General features: G+C 42.7%; 1 protein-coding gene across 6 annotated transcripts in view; it reads left to right on the top strand.

The window, feature by feature from the left end:
• The window catches only part of ccny (cyclin Y), a 262,025-nt gene that overhangs the window by 193,637 nt on the left and 49,339 nt on the right, over positions 1-19,049 (top strand). For all 6 annotated transcript variants that reach the window (XM_068014834.1, XM_068014841.1, XM_068014847.1 and 3 more), the window contains 2 exons: positions 4,768-4,802; positions 11,078-11,178. In XM_068014834.1, coding sequence (XP_067870935.1) covers positions 4,768-4,802; positions 11,078-11,178 — 136 coding nt within the window. The remainder of the gene's footprint in view (positions 1-4,767; positions 4,803-11,077; positions 11,179-19,049) is intronic.

The following is a 19,049-nucleotide window of genomic DNA, read 5'->3' on the forward strand; positions in this document are numbered from 1 at the left end:
GAAAAATGAGAACACAATTGCATTTATACAAGATGGAACTGAAAAATTCAGCCTACAGCTAGGTTGGAGAAAGATATGCAGCTTTTAACACAATACAGATCTTTGGGAACTCTAAGGATAGTTAAGTTTTAATGCCTGTTGAGGCTGTGTTAAACTTAGGGGGCATTCAACAAATACTAATTTTTAAAGAGGACATTTGGATGTTTCCATCCATTCACTAAGTTAGTGCAAAAAGTTACATTCGTACATTTGTTTATAAAGGAGTTTAAATAAAATCTTGTTGAGCAGTTCAAATAATGTGAAGTGAATGTGGAAGGGCCACAGTTCAAGTCGCAGGGAATGGTTTCCTTCACATCTAAGGCGAAAGTAGATAGATTCTTGTTAGGCAAGGGAATCAAAGGTTAAGGGGGATAGATGGCAAGTGTGGAATTTGAGACACAAACAGATCAGCCATGATCTTTTTGAATGGTGGAGCAGGCTCGAGGGGCCAAATGGCCTACTTCTGCTCCTAATTCATATGTTCGAATCTCAGTTGGGAGCAAGCACAACAGTTCAGCAGAGCATTCTGCTAGGGTATCCATGGACTATCTATGGCTGTGTGATAGAGGGCAGAAAAAGGCAATACATTTTGCCTATCTGTCCCAATTACAAATCTATCATCTGGCTTCCACTGATGGCAGTCCTGGAAGAGTGTGAAGCTGATGCTCACTTGTGTTCTTGTGTGTGTAGATTTGAAAGCCCAAGCAAGTAAAAATGTTAACACAGCATAGTTTTCTTTGAATAGAATTCCACGTCACTGAAAATTCCCTTGAGCAGTAAAACAACATCCTCGGGCAAGTCTGTTGCTTTTAGAGAGTAAATTTCTGATTTCTGCATCAATATCCTGAAAATGTTATAACATCATACATCATGTAATAGTATTACATGTTATACCATCCAGTACCTTGATGAATTAAATAGTTATCAGGATTTTTACGTATTTAAAGAATGTAATTTCTGATAACTCACTAGATCTTCTGTAGCAAATTATATGATATGCTCTGTGTTTTACCTGTATGTGTTGTCCTTGTGTTGCTGGTGCTGTTACTGTGTCCTCTCTTGGTTCTGTTTCTCTCTATGTTGTTTCTGTGAGTTTTGTTTCTATCGGTTTTGTCTTTTTTGATTCTCTGTTTATATAGTATGTATATAAATTGCTGCTGCCAAAATCAGTCAGTGCGTAATATTTGTTATAATACAAGAAAGCCATGTGAGCCGCATGGAAGATGGCAGGATCCCCAAAGACACATTGTACAGCGAGCTCGCCACTGGTATCAGACCCACTGGCCGTCCATGTCTCCGTTATAAAGACGTCTGCAAACGTGACATGAAATCGTGTGACATTGATCACAAGTCGTGGGAGTCAGTTGCCAGCATTCGCCAGAGCTGGCGGGCAGCCATAAAGACAGGGCTAAATTGTGGCGAGTCGAAGAGACTTAGTAGTTGGCAGGAAAAAAGACAGAGGCGCAAGGGGAGAGCCAACTGTGCAACAGCCCCAACAAACAAATTTCTCTGCAGCACCTGTGGAAGAGCCTGTCACTCCAGAATTGGCCTTTATAGCCACTCCAGGCGCTGCTTCACAAACCACTGACCACCTCCAGGCGCGTATCCATTGTCTCTCGAGATAAGGAGGCCCAAAAGAAAAGAATACAAGAAAGTGCTCTACTGGGCAGGGAGGCAAGAGGACAGTTCACTTTAGTTAAGTGTGATGAATAAGTAGTAGTCCTTTCTCCCATGTTCCTTGGTGGCATTCTCTGATGCATATAGGGCATCCTCACACACATGGCCATTGTTAATGAGAGCTCTTGTGCAGCATGATAATCTGCCAAGGAGGGAGAGAGATGACGAATAATATCATTGTTGATATTCTGTTGATCTTGGTTGCAGCAACAGAATTCCTTTGCTGAAATAAATGCTGTTTTGAAAGCCCATCTAAAACTCAGCGACATTTCCTGGTAAAGGTTAACTATCTCTATTTCTGTAGTGTATGTGAACAATTAAGTGGTAGGGGGATTAGTGTCTTCAAATTGTGAGGAAGATAATGAACCATTCTAAAGGTCAACTGCTTAAGGTGAGCCCTTGGATACCCCTTTCATGATACGTTGAAAATATGTTGAACTTCACCCACCCACAGGCAGAGAACTTATTTCTCAGATTGAATGAATTGTATTCACCCATAAAAACTGATTTCTAACTTCTTTTGGTATTAAACAGTGAAACACCATACTTGCAAATGTAACATCTCTAATTAAGAAAGGATGGAGACAAAGCAGGAAAGTATAAGCCACAGGGAAAATCCTAGAATCTATTATTGAGGTAATAGCAGGAAATTTAGAAAATCATAATACAATCAGGCAGAGTCAACATGGTTTTGTGAAGGGGAAATTGTGTTTGATTTATTTATTAGAGTTCTTTGAGGAAGTAGCAAGGTGGATAAGGGGGAACCTGTAGATGTGGTGTACTTGGGTTTCCAAAAGGTGTTCAATAAGGTGCCACATCAAAGGTTACTACACAAAGTAAGAGCTCGTGGTTTAGAGGGTAATATATTAGCATGGATAGAGGATTGGTTAGCTAACAGGAAGCAGACAGTAGGGATAAATGAGTCATTTTCAGGTTGGCAAGCTGTTAATTAGTGGAGTGCCAGAGGGATCAGTGCCAGGGCCTCGACTATTTACAATGTATATCAATGACTTGGATGAGGGGGCCGAATGTATGGTAGCTAAATTTACTGATGAGGCAGAGATAGGTAGGAAAGTAAACTGTCAAGAGGACATCAAGAGTCTACAAAGGGATTTAGCTAGCCTAATTGAATGGTCAAAAAATTGGTAGATGGAGTATAATGTGGGAAAATGTGAACTTGTCCACTTTGGCAGGAAGAATAGAAAAGCAGTATATTATTTAGTTTAGTTTAGAGATACAGCACTGAAACAGGCCCTTCGGCCCACCGAGTCTATGCCGACCATCAACCACCCATTTATACTAATCCTACACTAATTCCATATTCCTACCACATCCCCATCTTTCCCTATATATTTCCCTACCACCTACCAATACTAGGGGCAATTGCTAATGGCCAATTTACAGGAATTTGAATGGAGAGAGACTGCAGAACTCTACGATAAAGAGGGATCTGAGTGTCCTGGGTCCTGAATCACAAAAAGTTAGTTTGCAGGTATAGTGAGTGATTAGGAAGGTAAATGGAATGTTGGCATTTATTGCAAGGAGAATCAAGTATAAAAGTAGGGAAGTGTTGCTAAAGCTGTATAGGGCCTTAGTTAGGCCACATCTGGAATACTGTGTACAGTTTTGGTCTCCTTACTTAAGAAAGGATATAATTGCATTAGAAGCAGTTCAGAGAAGGTTCACTTGACTGATTCCTGGGATGAAAGTGTTATCTTATGAGGAAAGGTTGAGCAGGTTGGGCTTATACCTGTTGGAGTTTAGAAGAATGAGAGGTGATTTTATTGAAATATTTAAGATCCTGAGGGGACTTGAAAGGGTGGATGCTGAGAGGATGTTTCCCCTTGTGGGGGAGTCTAGGACTAGGGGACACAGTTTAAAAATTAAGGGTCTCCCATTTAAGACTGCAATGAGGAGATTTTTTTCTCTTTCTGAGGGCTGTTAGTCTGTGGTATTCTCTTCCCCAGAGAGCAGTGGAGGCTGGGACATTGAATATATTCAAGGCTGAGTTAGATTTTTGATCAACAAGGGAGTTGAGGATTATGGGGGGCAGACAGGAACGAGTTGAGGCCACAGTCAGATCAGCCATGATCTTGCCCAATAACAGAGAGGCTCGAGGGGCCGAATGGTCGTCTCCTGCTCCTAATTCTTGAGTTCTTGTGTTGTGTTTGGATATTGATCTGTAAATGAAACAGTTTAATCAATGCTGTACAATAAAAATGTGTTAAATTATTCAAAATTAACAGTGATATGTAACATTCAAAGATAATTTCACTATAATGAGAAATTTCTGCAATACTGGAACTCCTGTATCATTATCACTGGCTGAGGAAGAAGTCATGGTGAGACCACCACATCCTCCTATTACAAGCAGTGATTGGAAAGTGAAGAGGGATTATAGCAACAACACTTAAAACTCCAAAGCTTTATACCTGTGTTGTTGTAATAGGTTTTAAATAAAGCTAAATGATCGGTGTGTGAAGTTTTCATATATATAACTAAGGCTTTGTTTGGAGGGAGAATTTCATGCTACGTACCCCAGTAGTTACTGGTGGTGGTAGTAGTTAGAAGTTTTTAAGGAGAGACACTAACAGCATAACTTAGAAAATGTACAGCACAGCCTAAAATAAAGTAACATAAATATGTTTTTTTGTGCCCATCATGTATTGGTACCAACATGTTGACATGACCAGAGACAAAAATATTGACCTAGTTTAATCTACCACCATTGTCTCCTTAAACCTCTTTTTCCCCTGGTCCCTCACCTCCAACCGTTTTTTGTTTCCAATATAGAGACATCCATTCAGCTCCATGCCCTCCCCTTTTTCTATCTCTATCCCTATCCCTATCTCTATCACCTCCTCTAGCCCTACACTGCCTCTACCCCCATCCTCTGGCCCTTTTATTTGACCAAGCCACCTAATCTCCTCTTTCTTGGTTTGGAGCTAATTTTCCTCTGTGAAGTCCCTTGGGATACTTACTACATTAAATGCAAGTTGTTGCTGTTCATTCTGAGTTTTTAACAACATTTATTTATTCTATGTTTTACAGTGAGAGAGAAAAGGAAAAGTCTCTATGTTAATCATGTAAGTAGTGCTTTATTACTGCATTCCTGCTCTGCCTATAATCCGGGTATAACTTGTGTTTTTGACTGAGTTCTGGCCCTTTTCTTTGTTTAGGATACTTTAAAACCCTTCAGTAGATTTGATGCTTCAAAGTTGCCATTCATCTGTTCTAGACACTGAAGTTACTGTCATTACAGCTACATGACAACCTAGAAGATTTTGACTTCAAGAAAATCAAGCCTTAGAACCAACTGATCATTTTGTCGCAGTGTTGCAGTTTATTTTGTATGACACTCTAACTTGAGTCAAAATGTCGCTTCCAAATTTATAAAAGGCAAGAATGAGTGAAAGAATTCAGTTTGCAGGTTGACTTTAACTTTAAGTTAAAGTTTGGTCAGGTTTTGATGTTTCAGAAGCTTGTGCTATATTGTTTGACTATAAGATAAAATTAACTATTGTGAAAGGGAAGACAATGGCCAACTGTGAAGAACAATGTTCCTGAAGAAAGAATTCACTGAAAATGGAGGGGTAACAAAATGAAATCACAAGATAATAGAACTGAATATAGTATTGATGTTACATGGGGTGGAGATAATGGGGGTGGGGGTGGGGTTGGAGCGATGGGCTTTAAGATTTGCCCATACAACAATTTTTATAATCTTGATTGTGTCATCAAAGTTGTATACATATGTATAGTTGCTGAGTGCAGGTTCTTATTTCCTCGCACGGATTCCAGGAGAGGAAGAAAATTGAAGGAAGAGTCACCTCATGCTGCTGTTGGGCAACTTAATGGCTGGTACAAATAGAATGTTAAGGGTTTGGGGACCATGCCAAGTGCTGTCCATTCTCTGAATTGCGGGGAGATGCATGATGCCAGTTGAGTCATAAGTGACAATGGGGCAGAGGAAATTACATGGTTAAAAATAAATCTGGCCTCCTGCCTATCACTGCAGTCTGATCATTGACCAGTTTTTGACCATCAACAATTACTGGGATGCTTCCTCAGAGTGACAATGAATCCTGAGAGTGAAAATGCTCCTGTTGTTATGTGCACATGAGAGGACCCAGCTTATTAAACCATGAAACATAACCATTATTAAACAAGGGAACATCTAATGCAGCACTGAGGTCCAGTTCAAACAGTACATGTTTGTGAAATTCAAATGGGCTTTCATGACACCATGCAGATTTCGGTTTAATGGCAATTTATGTAAAACCAGATTTTTTTTCCCCTGGAAGATAAAAAGATTAGACTAAAACGATAATCCGGATCAAAATTAACAGACAAATGTGGATTAACTAAAGAAAGCCAACATGGTTTTGTTAAAGGAAATCCTATTTAACTAATTTAATTGAGTTTTTTGATAAGGTAACAGAGAGGGTTGATGAGGGTAATGCAGTTGATGTGGTGTACATGGACTTCCAAAAGGCATTGGATAAAGTGCTGCATAACTGGCTTGCCAGCAAAGTTAAAGCCCATGGAATAAAAGGGATACTGGCAGCATGGCTGTGAAGTTGGCTGAGTGGGAGGAAACAGAAAGTAGTAGTGTTTTTTGGACTGGAGGAAGGTGTATAGTGGTGTTCCCCAGGGGTCGGTATTTGGACCACTGCTTTTCTTGATCTATATTAATGACCTTGACTTGGGAGTGTGGGCAGAATTTCAAAATTTGTGGATGACACAAAACTTTGAAATATTGTGAACTGTGTGGAGGACAGTGATGGACTTAAAGCGGACATCGGCTGGTGGAATGAGCGGACATGCGGCAGATGAAATTTAATGCAGAAAAGTGTGAAGTGATACATTTAAGTAGGAAGAATGAGGAGAGACAATATAAAATAAAGGATACAATTCTAAAGGAGGTGCAGGAGCAGAGAGATCTGAGGGTATATGTGCACGAAGAGCATATTGAGGAAGCGGTTAATAAGGCATACGGATGCTGTGCTTTGTAAGTAGCGGCATAGAGTATAAAAGCAACGAAGTTATGGTGAACTTTTATAAAACACAGGTTTGGTCTCAGCTGGAGTATTGTGTCCAATTTTGGGCACCACACTGTAGGAAGGATTTGAAGGCATTGGAGAGGGTCAAGAAAAGATTTACGCAAATGGTTCCAGGGATGAGGAGCTTCAGTTACGTGGATTGATTGGAGAAGCTGGGGCTGTACTCTTTAGAAAAGAGAAGGCTGGGAGGAGATTTGATGAGGGTGTTCAAAATTATGAAGGATCTGGACAGAGTAGATAGGGAGAAACTGTTCCCATTGGTGGAAGGGTCGAGAACCAGAGGAGACCGATTTAAGGTGATTGACAAAAATAACAAAGAAACATAGGAGCAGGAGTAGGCCATTCAGCCCATGAGCCTGCTCTGCCATTCAGTACGATCGTGGCTGATCATCCACTTCAATGCCTTTTTCCCACACTATCCCCAGATCCCTTTATGTCATTGGTATTTCGAAATCTGTCAATCTCTGCTTTAAACATACTCAATGACTGACCTTCCACAGCCCTCTGGGGTAGAGAATTCCAAAGATTCACAACCCTCTAAGTAAAGAAATTTCTCCTCATCTCTGTCCTAAATGGCTTCCCCCTTATTTTGTAAGTCGACATTTTATTTTTTATTTTTTTAGAGATACAGCACTGAAACAGGCCCTTTGGCCCACCGAGTCTGTGCCGACCATCAACCACCCATTTATACTAATCCTACATTAATCCCATATTCCTACCACAGCCCCACAATTCCCCTACCACCTATACTAGGGGCAATTTATAATGGCCAATTTACCTATCAACCTGCAAGTCTTTGGCTGTGGGAAGAAACCGGAGCACCCGGTGAAAACCCACGCGGTCACAGGCAGAACTTGCAAACTCCACACAGGCAGTACCCAGTGCTGACCACTGTGCTGCCCAAGACATGAGAGGATTTTTTTTTTTACGTGTGGTTAGGATTTAGAATGCACTTCCTCAGTGTGGTGGAGGCAGATTCAATCATGGTTTTCAAAAGGGAATTGGATAATTATCTGAATAGAAAAAAATTTGCAGGGCTACAGGGAAAAGGCGGGGGAGTGGGACTAGCTGTCTTGCTCTTGCACCCAGCGCAGACTGAATGGCCTCCTTCTGTGCTGTAACCATTCTATGAAAAGACTTAAAATCTTTAAAAAAGAAATCTGTTGCATTAAAAATGTGTGGCTGTGGATAGTATCTCAAACTGCTTTTTTTAATTGAAAAACCTGGGACAGCGTTGGGAACAGAGGAGGTTAGTTAAAAAGGTGATTAGGTAGCACCGTGTTTGGGTTTGCAAATCTTTGGAATACAGGAGGAAGAGAACACCTATGTAGTTTTGAGGTTCTGTGAAAGAATGGCATGTGAAGACATGCCGAAAATGTCAGGGAATATTGTCATTGGATGTGTTTCTCTTTCCTGTATGGATAGGGGTTGGTTCCATGCGTGGGGGAGAAGGGTGTGACGGCAGTCCATTTCTCTCATTACTTCCTGTATTTTCAATTTTGATCATGTATGACCTTCATTTTCTCTCTCTCCTTTTCTTTTTCAAGTTTTTCCTTTATCCTTAAAGCGTTTGTTGCACTAATCATGTGGACTGTTTGTTCAGCGCGGTAAGGCCCTGTTTCTTTTGGGTTTTTTTTAAAGCATGCTGATTATATTTAATTTTGAATTGTCACCTTTTGTATGATGCTTGTTAATCCAACCGCTGTTCTCATTCTCTCCCATTTACTCATTTCTCTTTTCACTTGGAGCCTGTTGTTTGTAATTTGGTTACGTAGGTTCCTGCCAGTCAAACAGTAGAATTATCAATGCTGTGTTGTGCTATTGATATCCAATGACATTACTCTGTAACTACTGGACATATCTGAGGCATGTGCTGCCACCGTGTAATGAGAAGCTTTTTATGTTGTCTGATGCAACATAAGTGAGATGCATGGAGTCTGTTGATTGAAGATCTCAAACAGGTTTATTGACAGCTAACTTGTTATATACAGCACAGAGCAAACTATTTACATGACTTTCCTCTTGGTGTTAGTTACAGAGTGAGACTGGCTAGTCATCACATGACTACATCCTGGCACTTAGCTCATTTGCATACTAAGATCTTAAAGGGACATCACTCTTAAAGGCAATCACACTAAAGGCTTGTAGTACAGGCGTGGCATGGAATAGAGACTGGGAGCTGTGTTCACCCAGCAGTGCCACTTCAGGAAATATTGCTGTGGCAAACCTGCAGATACAGGCCTCCTTCCAATGAGATGGTCCAAGAACCCGTGTTCATGTAACTTGTTGTTAAGGGCAAGCCTTTCAGTGTGGATGCTGGATACGATGATACACAGCGGCATGGTACATTAAAAAAGAGGGAGAGATAATCAGATGCAAGGTCATGTTAGGAAAGCTTTTAGTAGCCAGCTCTATCAGCAGACACTATTAAGCCATATTTTATTAATATGTTTTATTAGGTAAAAATATGATTTTTCTCTTGCCAATGTTTTATTAACATAATATTGTCATCAGTGCCAGTGCGAGTGTCAGCTGACCCCAATAAGAATAGAATTTAACTAATTTAAGCGTTCATGTCATGACAATTTCCCAGGTCTTCACAGGGATTGTAATTTTAGCTATGAAAAAGGTTTCTTTTTGTATGTGTTTCTGGCCAAGAATTTAAAATACTCCACAGAGGGCTCATCAACTGTTTGGATTATATGTTGAACTTTTGGTGCCATTTACACCTTTTGTGCAGTGCTTGGAGTATTTGTACCCATCCTCTCCTTGTCTTCAGTTAATGATACATTCCCATTTCCACCCTTCTCTCTCTCTCTCTCTCTCTCTCTCTCTCTCTCTCTCTCTCTCTCTCTCTCTCTCTCTCTGGGGAGCTGTGGTTCTCTTTAGTATAATTTTTTTGTGTTTTCCTTTGCTGGAGGCTTTGTAAATATCTCATTATGGTGACATTGTTATGGATCCTCAAAAAAAAAACGAGATATGGACTTGACTTGCCTTCTTCCTTTGGGAAATCAAATTTATTGGCATGTGTAATTTTAAGAATGATGAATTGTTTTTTTCAGGAAGAATATTCTCATTTCCTCAGCATGAACCTCCCAGCATACAGAGAGAGCACGCCTTTGTCGTTTCCCCACATTGACCTTCTTGCATCTCACCACAATGCTTGTGTCTTACCCTGGGCAGTTTTTGTTTTATTAACATTTCTTTCTCACTCCCTCTGAAATCCCGTCACTCTGCTGTCATTTGGTGTCCCAATCTATCTGTCAACCTGCCTAGCTGCATGTTTCCATCTTCTGCGTGCGGCCTATCACACTTCCACTTTCAACCAGAGTGACAGAGTAAACTGAGAATTCATGAAAACCACTGTTGGTGCCCCCAGTAAATGGAAGGTGAGCAGCAAGAATGGATAGAACGTGGTTGCAGAGGGAGATAGGGCAGTGAAAGCACAAAATGGAACAAGTTGAGGCAAAAAGAGCTTCAAGCCAGGATCAGTGGTTTGAATGGGAAGTGGTGTTCAGAGTTTTGAATGGACTTGACTCAACAAAGAGAGCTTAGACTATCAATGTGCCACACTGAAAGCGTGAAATAGAATGAGTTGAAGTGATAAGACCTTGGAGTGGGGAGGTAGTGATCAGATTATTGAGCCGAACAGGAATGGAGTGAAGTGATGGAAGTTTGGAAACAATCGTCCGTTCACCTATTAAATAGATGCTGAGAAAAAATGACAGATTAAGAAATGGCGTTTAAGAAAATGTCACACCCTAGAACTTAAAACCTTTTATAGTGGGCCCAGTAGATGGTTAACGGAACTTAATAAAAGCATGCTTGTAAAATCCTTTTCTGTTTGGATGGGAAATAAAGTGGCGTGCCATTTTGATCACAATCCAGTGAAATGATGCAACAATGACAACTTGATGGATGCCATCACATTGTTTGTAAACAAATGATTAAAGAGGTTTGATTTGGCATTGCATTAATGAATACTTATTAACATGATGAATAATATAAAACTTTAATGGGAGTTTTCTTCTCTGAAGTCTCTTTCAGATATGTAAAAACTGCAAGCAATGGCAAATATGTAGGACTCTTGCTGTCGACAGTTAGAATTATAAATGGCCTGACTTGGTACTTCCAGTGACCGTGGAGTTCCACTTTCTTGTGGGTATTTTGCCAACTGGAAATGCAAAACCTGTTAGAATAGTATCAGGACCAGATTGTGAAGGGACTGCTGTTGGTGTGAAATGAGTACAATTTGAGCTGCATGGCCAGCCCGGTCTCATACGCATCTTGTTTCCTAGCATCCTCCAGGACAGATGAGAAGAAAATACAGCTCCTGCTCCACCATATTCCTGGATGATAGCACTGTCAGCCAGCCAAACCTGAAATATACTATCAAATGGTGGGTACAGAATGTGACAAGTAAGGTGATTCTTTTATCTTCTCGAGTTTTATTTATGTAGCCTGAGTTAGAATGTCTTCTCTTAACAAAATTTAACATGGCAAACTGCAAGTAGTATTTGTGAGCTACAGCCCAGTAACCCATAAGTTCAAGGTAATCAAAATATTGATCTTTTGAAACACATTAGATGCTAGCTATGCTAACTCCAACTCGAGCCAATCAAACAGATTGGCCGGGATTTTATCCTGGCGTTGGGGGTCTCGACGTCCAGAAACAAGGGCGATGCTGAGAACCCCGCGTTGCCTATTCTGTAGGAAGCCCGCCGAATCTAGTGCCAATTAGGCACTTAAGTGGACAGTGGCAGGCTTTCCACGGGATCAAGGACCCCGGCAACTGAAGTCCCGCTTCTGAGAGCTGCCAGTCAATCAGAGGCTGGCAACTCTTTAACTGAGCAGTGCCACTGTGCAGGAGGTGGCTGGTGCCAGTGGAACACCTGCCCGAGGCCCAGCAGCGGTTCTGGACACAGGCCACTGGTAGGTCAGGGTGGGAGGGGTCTCATGGAGAGCGGGTGTAAGGGGGGGCGTGGTCAGTAGCAAGGGCAAGGGGTAGCTCTCAGCGGCCCCCCACCACCTTTCCCGATGCCGGGTCCCTCGATCAGGCACTAAATGTCTGTGAACGGCCTTCCAGCCCCAGACTCAATTTTGGTGGAGGTGGGAAGGTGGTAGGGACTCCCCCGCCACCATCCCACCCAATTTTATGCTTCTCCTACCTCCAAACCTGTGGCGGAAGAGAGCATAAAATTCTCCCCATCTATTTAAAATGGTTAATATCTTAACTGCCCATTTGAGAAGAATTGATTTGATCATCAGTAGAACCTGGTTTGACATCAAAGGAAAGTACCCATATAGGGCTGGATTTTAATAGCCGGCTGGCGAGCTCAAAAAATGGCAGCCTGCAGGCCTTCGAGCCGCCGAAATCTCCCGCACGGCAGCTCACTTAAATGGCCGGGGCGGCCCGCATACCCCCCCCCCCCCCAAAACGATGAGGGGGTGGGCTGTCCGAAGCCAGCAATGGCGTCAGCTGACTGTACGCAGGCGTTGGTACCATTTTTAAAGGGCAGCCAGCCCTGCTGGCATATTTAAATTTCTAAAGATACATCACCCCTAAAATTTATCAAATAAAATTCTAACACCCCTTTCCCACACCCCACCTCCCGTAACAATTACATTATCTATTTTCTCCTGCCCCCAGCCCAAAAAAATCTTCCCTCCCCTCCCTGAGACGGCACAAAGTTTAAAGCTTACCCCTTCCTATAATTCACAACACTCATTACATTTATTTGACCCTGCATCCCCACCCCCACCCCGCCCCTGCACTTATCTCCTCACCCCTCTCCACCAGTGTCACGCTGGCTTTCCCCAGACAGGGAATTGAAGTTGTGGGAGTGCCGGCCGCCGCAGTGAGGATCGTGTCGGGCCTGGAAGGTTCAAGGTGAGTTCATTTAGATTTATTCATCTCAATTTAAATATTGAAATCAAGGTCCCAACACCCAGCGGGGGTTTGGGGTTTGGGGGGTGTGGGAGGTGGCGCCATGGATCCTCTCCGCTGCCAGGAGGATTGGGCTGGGCTCCCCCGGCGTCAAGCTCCATGGCAGGCCTCCGTCACAACCATCTTCTGACCCCTCCACCCCCCGCCATGGAGCCCAGCGTCATGGGCTTGGTAAAATCCAGCCCATAGTTTCCATTTTCCTGTTTTGCACTGCCCCTACTACATGTGAGAGTTAGGAAGGTCATCTGCTACTTAACTTCCATTGGGGACTTGGCCTGAAGCTGCTGAGAATAACTACAAGGACTTGGTCAGTCTCTTTTCCCACTTTGAAATAAATTATATCTTGTTTTAGCCTGGTTATTGTATTTCTAGTATCCTGCTCTGTGTTATAGCTTCGTGCATTCTACTTGTAATTAAATATGACCATTAGTTTTAGTCTGCATGCATTGGCCTGGTGTTTGCCACCTTTCAAAATGAATAAGAAGAATGAGATTAGCATCTTGCATGATTTTCTGTGATCAATATCATAATATGGTGATTGTTAATCCTGTGTGCAGTATCTGAGGTACGGCACTTCTAAGGGCACAGGTTTCAATTTGTAAGAGACTTTGTCTGCCAATTGCTGTAAACACAAAAGTGTTGGTAGAAAGCCTGAACTGTAATTCTGACCTTCGAATGTTGTCAAAAATGTTTGTTGAGTTTTTTAATATGAGAGTTAATGAACCATATATTTGAAGCAAACTACTGTTGTTATGCCCATTTTCATAAAAGGTGATAAAGCAGACAATATAGTTTGGTACCATGTATAATTATCATGTTTATTACTAGAAGTAAATTTGAGTATAATCTGTAATAATAACTTCGTAAGCATTCAGCATAGACTTGACTGGCCTTGAAGAAGTGGCATCCCAAGTGGACAGAGGCAAGAAAGCCCTATGTTATATATTTCTCATTTACTTTCTCATATACTTTAAGATTTTAGAAACAATAATTAGGGTAAAAATTAACAGGCTCTTGGAGAGGTTGGAGTTAATTAAGGATTAGTAAAAGGCAGATCATCCTTGACTAATCTAATTGAATTTTTTAATGAAGTAACAGAGAAGGTTGATGAAGGGATGTTGTCTATGTGGATTTTAAGAAAGTGTTTGATAAAGTACCACATCAAAGGCTGGTTAACAAAATTGAGGCTCATGGAATCGGAGGGTCAGTGTTCAACTGGATAAAAAAATTGACTTAAGGACAGAAAACAGCGAGTCATGTAAACTAAATAAAAACAAGAAACGCTGGAAATACTCAGCAGGTCTGGCAGCATCTGTGGAGAGAGAAGCAGAGTTAACGTTTCAGGTCAGTAACACTTCAGAGCAGGTATTTCCAGCGTTTCTTGTTTTTATTTCAGATTTCCAGCATCCGCAGTATTTTGCTTTTATTTTAGAGTCATGTAAATGGTTGTTTTTCAGACTGGAGGATGGGAGACAGTGGTATTCCCCAGCGTCAGTACTGGGGTCCACTACTTTTTTTTGCTATATATAAATGACTTGGATCTTGGAATACAGAGTAGATAGAATTTCAAAATTTGCCAATGACACCAAACTTGGAGGAGTGGCAAACAGCGAGGATGATGCGAACTGCCTGCAACAGGACATTGATAGACTAGCAGAATGGGCAGAGAGGTGGCAGATGGAAATTAATACAGACAAGTGTGAGGTGATTTATTTTGGCAGAAGGGATAGGGAGAGGCAATATAGACTTAATGGCACAGTTCTAAAGAGTGTGCAGGAACAGTTCTAAAGAGTGTGCAGGAAAAGAGGGACCTTGGGGGTGCATGTGCAGCGATCTTTGAAGGTGGAAGGACATATTGAGAGTGTGATCAGTAAAGCATATGGGATCTTGGGCTTCATAAATAGGGGCATAGAGTACAAAAGCATGGAAGTTATGCTGAACCTTTATAAAGCTCTAGTTAGGCCCCAACTGGAGTATTGTGTCCAGTTCTGGTTACCACACTTTAGGAAGGATGTGAGGGTCAATGAGAGGGTGCAGAGGAGATTTATCAGAATGATTCCAAGGATGGGGGATTTTAGTTACAAGGTTAGGTTGGAAAAGTGGGTTTGTTCTCCCTGGAGCAAAAGAGATTGAGGGGAGATTTGATCGAGGTGTACAAGATTATTACAGGCTTAGATAAGTTGGATGAGGAAAAACTGTTCCCATTAATTGATGGTACAAGGACTAGGGGACACAGATTGAAGGCTTTGGGAAAAAGATGCGGGGGGGTAACATGAGGCAGAACTTTTTATGCAGCGAGTGGTAATGACCTGGAACTCCCTGCCTATGAGGGTGGTGGAAGCGGAGACCATCAGTGATTTCAAAAGGAAATTGGATGGGCACATGATGGAGATAAACTTGCAGAACTATGGGGATCGAGCAGGGGAGTGGGACTTACTGGATTGCTCCGCGGAGAGCTGACATGGACTTGATGGGCTTAATGGCCTCCTTCTGCGCCATAAATAACTCTGTGACTTCTAAAAAGCACTTCACCAAGTTCTGCATAAAAAGCCATTACATAAGCTTAGCCAATGAGGATTCAGGGTAATACTTTGAAGTGAGTAAGAAATTGGTTGATGGATAGAAAATAGTGGGTACTTGTTAAAGTTATGTTAAGGGGGAGGGGGGGTGGTTGGGGGGTGGTGGCGCTGGAAGGGCTGAGTGGGGTGCCCCATGGATCATTGTTTGGACCACTACTCTTCTCAATCTTCAATTTTCAGAAACTCAATACAGATTGGCCAAATTTGCACGTTACCAAGGTTGAGGAGGGGAGTAATTGACTCTGAAGAGGACACCCAAAGAATGCAAAATGAGTTGCACAAAATATGTAAATGATGGAATAATGGAAATGAAGTTTAATGTGGATGTAAGTGTAAAGTACTGCACATAGAAAAGAAAATGACCTCATCTGACCTGGAGATTAGTTTTAAATAGTAGCACATTCAGAATTCTACTGAGCTAACTGCATGTTGACTTACACCAGCTAGAAACATCTTGTGATTGGAAGCGAGGTAAAGCATGGGTGAGGACAGGCAGAAGATCGAATAGGTCCAACAAAATGCATTGGTAATTTTACCTCCTGTGACTCCATTTCTATGTCCTGTTATAATTTTATGCCACTGGATTTGCTGGTTTGAATTGGCAGGACTATATCTATATTGCTTTTAACTACATGTATGTTTTAGGCATGAGGCAGCAGTTGGTGATCAGTTTTTGATTGAGAATCTCATGGCGTTTGTCTGATGTGGCTCTCCCTGTGCAGCTATAAAGAAACATAGCTGATATAATGTGAAAAATGGTTAATGTGGAGAGGCACTAGTAGAGTATTAACTCCAAGTCTTATAGGCAGGAATTTGCTGCCTGACTGCTTGAGCATCTCTGGGATTGCAAAATTTAATATGTCTCAGTTCCAAAGGATGTAAACTCGAATGTCCTGGAGTACAACTGGCCGAGCCAATGTTAGTAAAACTAAATCTAGCTATGTCAAAAGTAACCATGCTTCACTCTCCAGTAAACAAGGTCCACTGCTCCAAAATCATTTTGGAGGGAAGGGATAACTCCAGGCTCCTTTTTTTCCGTGATAGTCACCTTTTTACCCTCCTCACCATTTCCTCCACTTTTACCTCAAACACCAAAAGCAGAGGACTTTATGGATGCTTCTTTATGTTAAAGGTGCAAATTTCTGTGCAGTTCAGCAATCAAGATATGGTGAGCCTACTCTCAGTTAATGGTTTCTGATGTTGTTATGAACAGGTGAGAAAGAGGTCTCGGGCTCCCTTTCAGCCTTCACCTGGTCTTACTGGAACAGGGTTTAATTTTAAACACACTGTTTTTAGCTCCTCCTTGGTGAATCCTTGTTCACTGCTTTCCAATTATAAGGCAAAGAACCCAGGACAAACCGGCTTTCTCAGGTTTGAAGAAGAAAAGTTGAAATTTCTTAAACTTAAACTCTAATTCGGTTAATGCCTACGGATATACCACAAGCCCATGCTAGCATGTATACATGATACACGCATGCAAATAGAGACAGAAAAGAGCAGAAGAAAAATAAACTGGAAAAGTTTGAGGCGATATCTGAAGAGTTGTGGTTATGGTTCTTCGAGCTCACTGGAGAGTCCTTCATTGGAGGTAGATCTTCCTTTTCGTTGGGGCCCAGTATTATTCTTAAACCTTGTTCGCTGCAGGAGATTTTTCTCCCTTGGGGTTCATGTGTCTTCAGTGGATTCAGAGGCTTGTGAGAAAGAGATGGGAGCAGGCAGACAGGTGAGAGATCTCAGTCCAGGGGCAAACAGACTTTGTGCCCAAACTGTTTGTGCAAATTCAAAAAACTCAAGTTGCCCAGCAGGTTAGTCATGTGACTAGCTGGTTTGACCATGTCTGTTTGTGTATTCGGCCATCTTAGCAGTCAACCTGGAATGTGAGCTCCCCCACCATCAACGTCTGGTGATCAAAAGTCCAATGTGGGTTGAATGTCAGAGAATGGCTGCTTTGTCCTTCCAAACATTGTCTGTTGATATGCAAATATATTTTCCAGCCACAGCTGATCTGTTTAACAAGTCTTCTTCACTCCAGTAACAGTTTAAAATCAATGTTCATGACAAAATTAATATGCCTCATTCTTGGCACGTGGAGGCCTAGCATGACAGATGTATAGGATGGGTGTAGGGTGTCTTGAATGTCTGTAGAAGGATGGCCAGTTTTCTAAACAGCTCCCCTCTCAAATGCACCTGTTTGAGATATGTGGTTGTATTAGTCTCTGTGGGACTGGGTCAGCCCAGACCTGCTGGATGTATACGAGAGTATGCTTCTGACCGGCAGTATGTCAGAATTCATGAGGAAAGGCATCATGCCTCTCATCTACAAGCGGAAGGGGGAGAGGGTGGAAATCAGAAATTGGCAGTCCATCTCACTGCTTAATGTTGACTACAAGATTCTGTCCAACATCATCGCCAGTCGGGTCAAGTCTGCTCTGGAGTTGGTGATTCACCCTGACCAGACCTGCACTGTACCCGGCAGGAAGATCTCTGATAGGGATACGATCGCCTATGTACGGGACAGGAGGGTGAACACCTGCCTCATCAGCCTGGACCAGGAGAAGGTTTTTGACAGGATATTGCACACCTACATGATGGATGTGCTCTCCAAAATGGGGTTTGGGGAGGGGATCTGCAATTGGATCAAACTGCTCTACACAAACATCAGTTGTGCAGTCTCAATCAATCAATCAGAGAGTTTCCCGATCCAATCTGGAGTCAGACAGGGCTGTCCTCTCTCCTCGGTCTTGTTTGTTTGCTGTATCGCACCTTTTGCTGAGTCCATTAGGAAGGATGCAGGCATAAGAGGGGTGACAATCCCAGGCAGTGGAGGCGCTCGGGTAAAAACCTCCCTGGACATGAATGACGTTGCCGTCTTCTGCTCGGATCCGCTGTCCGTTCGCAGACTGATGAGCATCTGTGACCAGTTTGAACTGGCCTCGGGAGCCAAAGTTAATCACGGCAAGAGCGACGTCATGTTCTTTGGGCCGACTGATTCTTTGTCCCCTTCACTGTCAGGTCAGACTACCTGAAGGTGCTGGGGATATGGTTCGGAAGGGCCAGGGCGCGCACCAAGACCTGGAAGGAGTGAGTAGCCAGGGGACACCATAAACTGAGCATGTGGGGGCAGCGATCTCTCTCCATTATGCGTAAGAACCTGGTCATCAGGTGCGAGGCGCTCACGTTGCAGTACGTGGTGCAGGTCTGGCCCATACCTCACTCCTGTGTCGTGGCGGTCACCCGAGCCATTTCCACTTTATCTGGAGATCCAAAATGGACCGGGTCTGGAGGGACACAATGTTCAAACCTCTGGATAAGGGCAGAAAAAATATACCGAACGTCACCCTCATCCTGATGACCACCTTCGTGTGTGGCTTCATCAAGCTGTGCGTAGAGCCTCAGTACACAAACACCAAGTGTCACTACGTGCTGAGGTTCTGTCTGTCCCCAGTGTTGCGAAGGATGGGTCTGGTCACATTGCCGCGGAACGCTCCATCCAGTTAGATCGTGCCGTACCAGCCATCCTTCATGGAATACTTTCTGCAGGAAAACACCTTTGACCACCAATCCATCAGGCCGTGATCTGCACAGAATGTCCTCAAGGCCCTACGGGAAAAGGAGATGGTGGATCATGTCGGATGGTTCCACGCCTGGAGTCTAGCCCCCTCCACACGCTGCCCTCGAGGTGGCTGCTGTGGGGAAGAGACAGTTGCCCACCTCCTTCTGGAATGTGTCTTTGCAAAGCAGATG

Source organism: Heterodontus francisci, chromosome 2 (assembly GCF_036365525.1).
Source record: "Heterodontus francisci isolate sHetFra1 chromosome 2, sHetFra1.hap1, whole genome shotgun sequence".
Lineage (NCBI taxonomy): Eukaryota > Metazoa > Chordata > Chondrichthyes > Heterodontiformes > Heterodontidae > Heterodontus > Heterodontus francisci.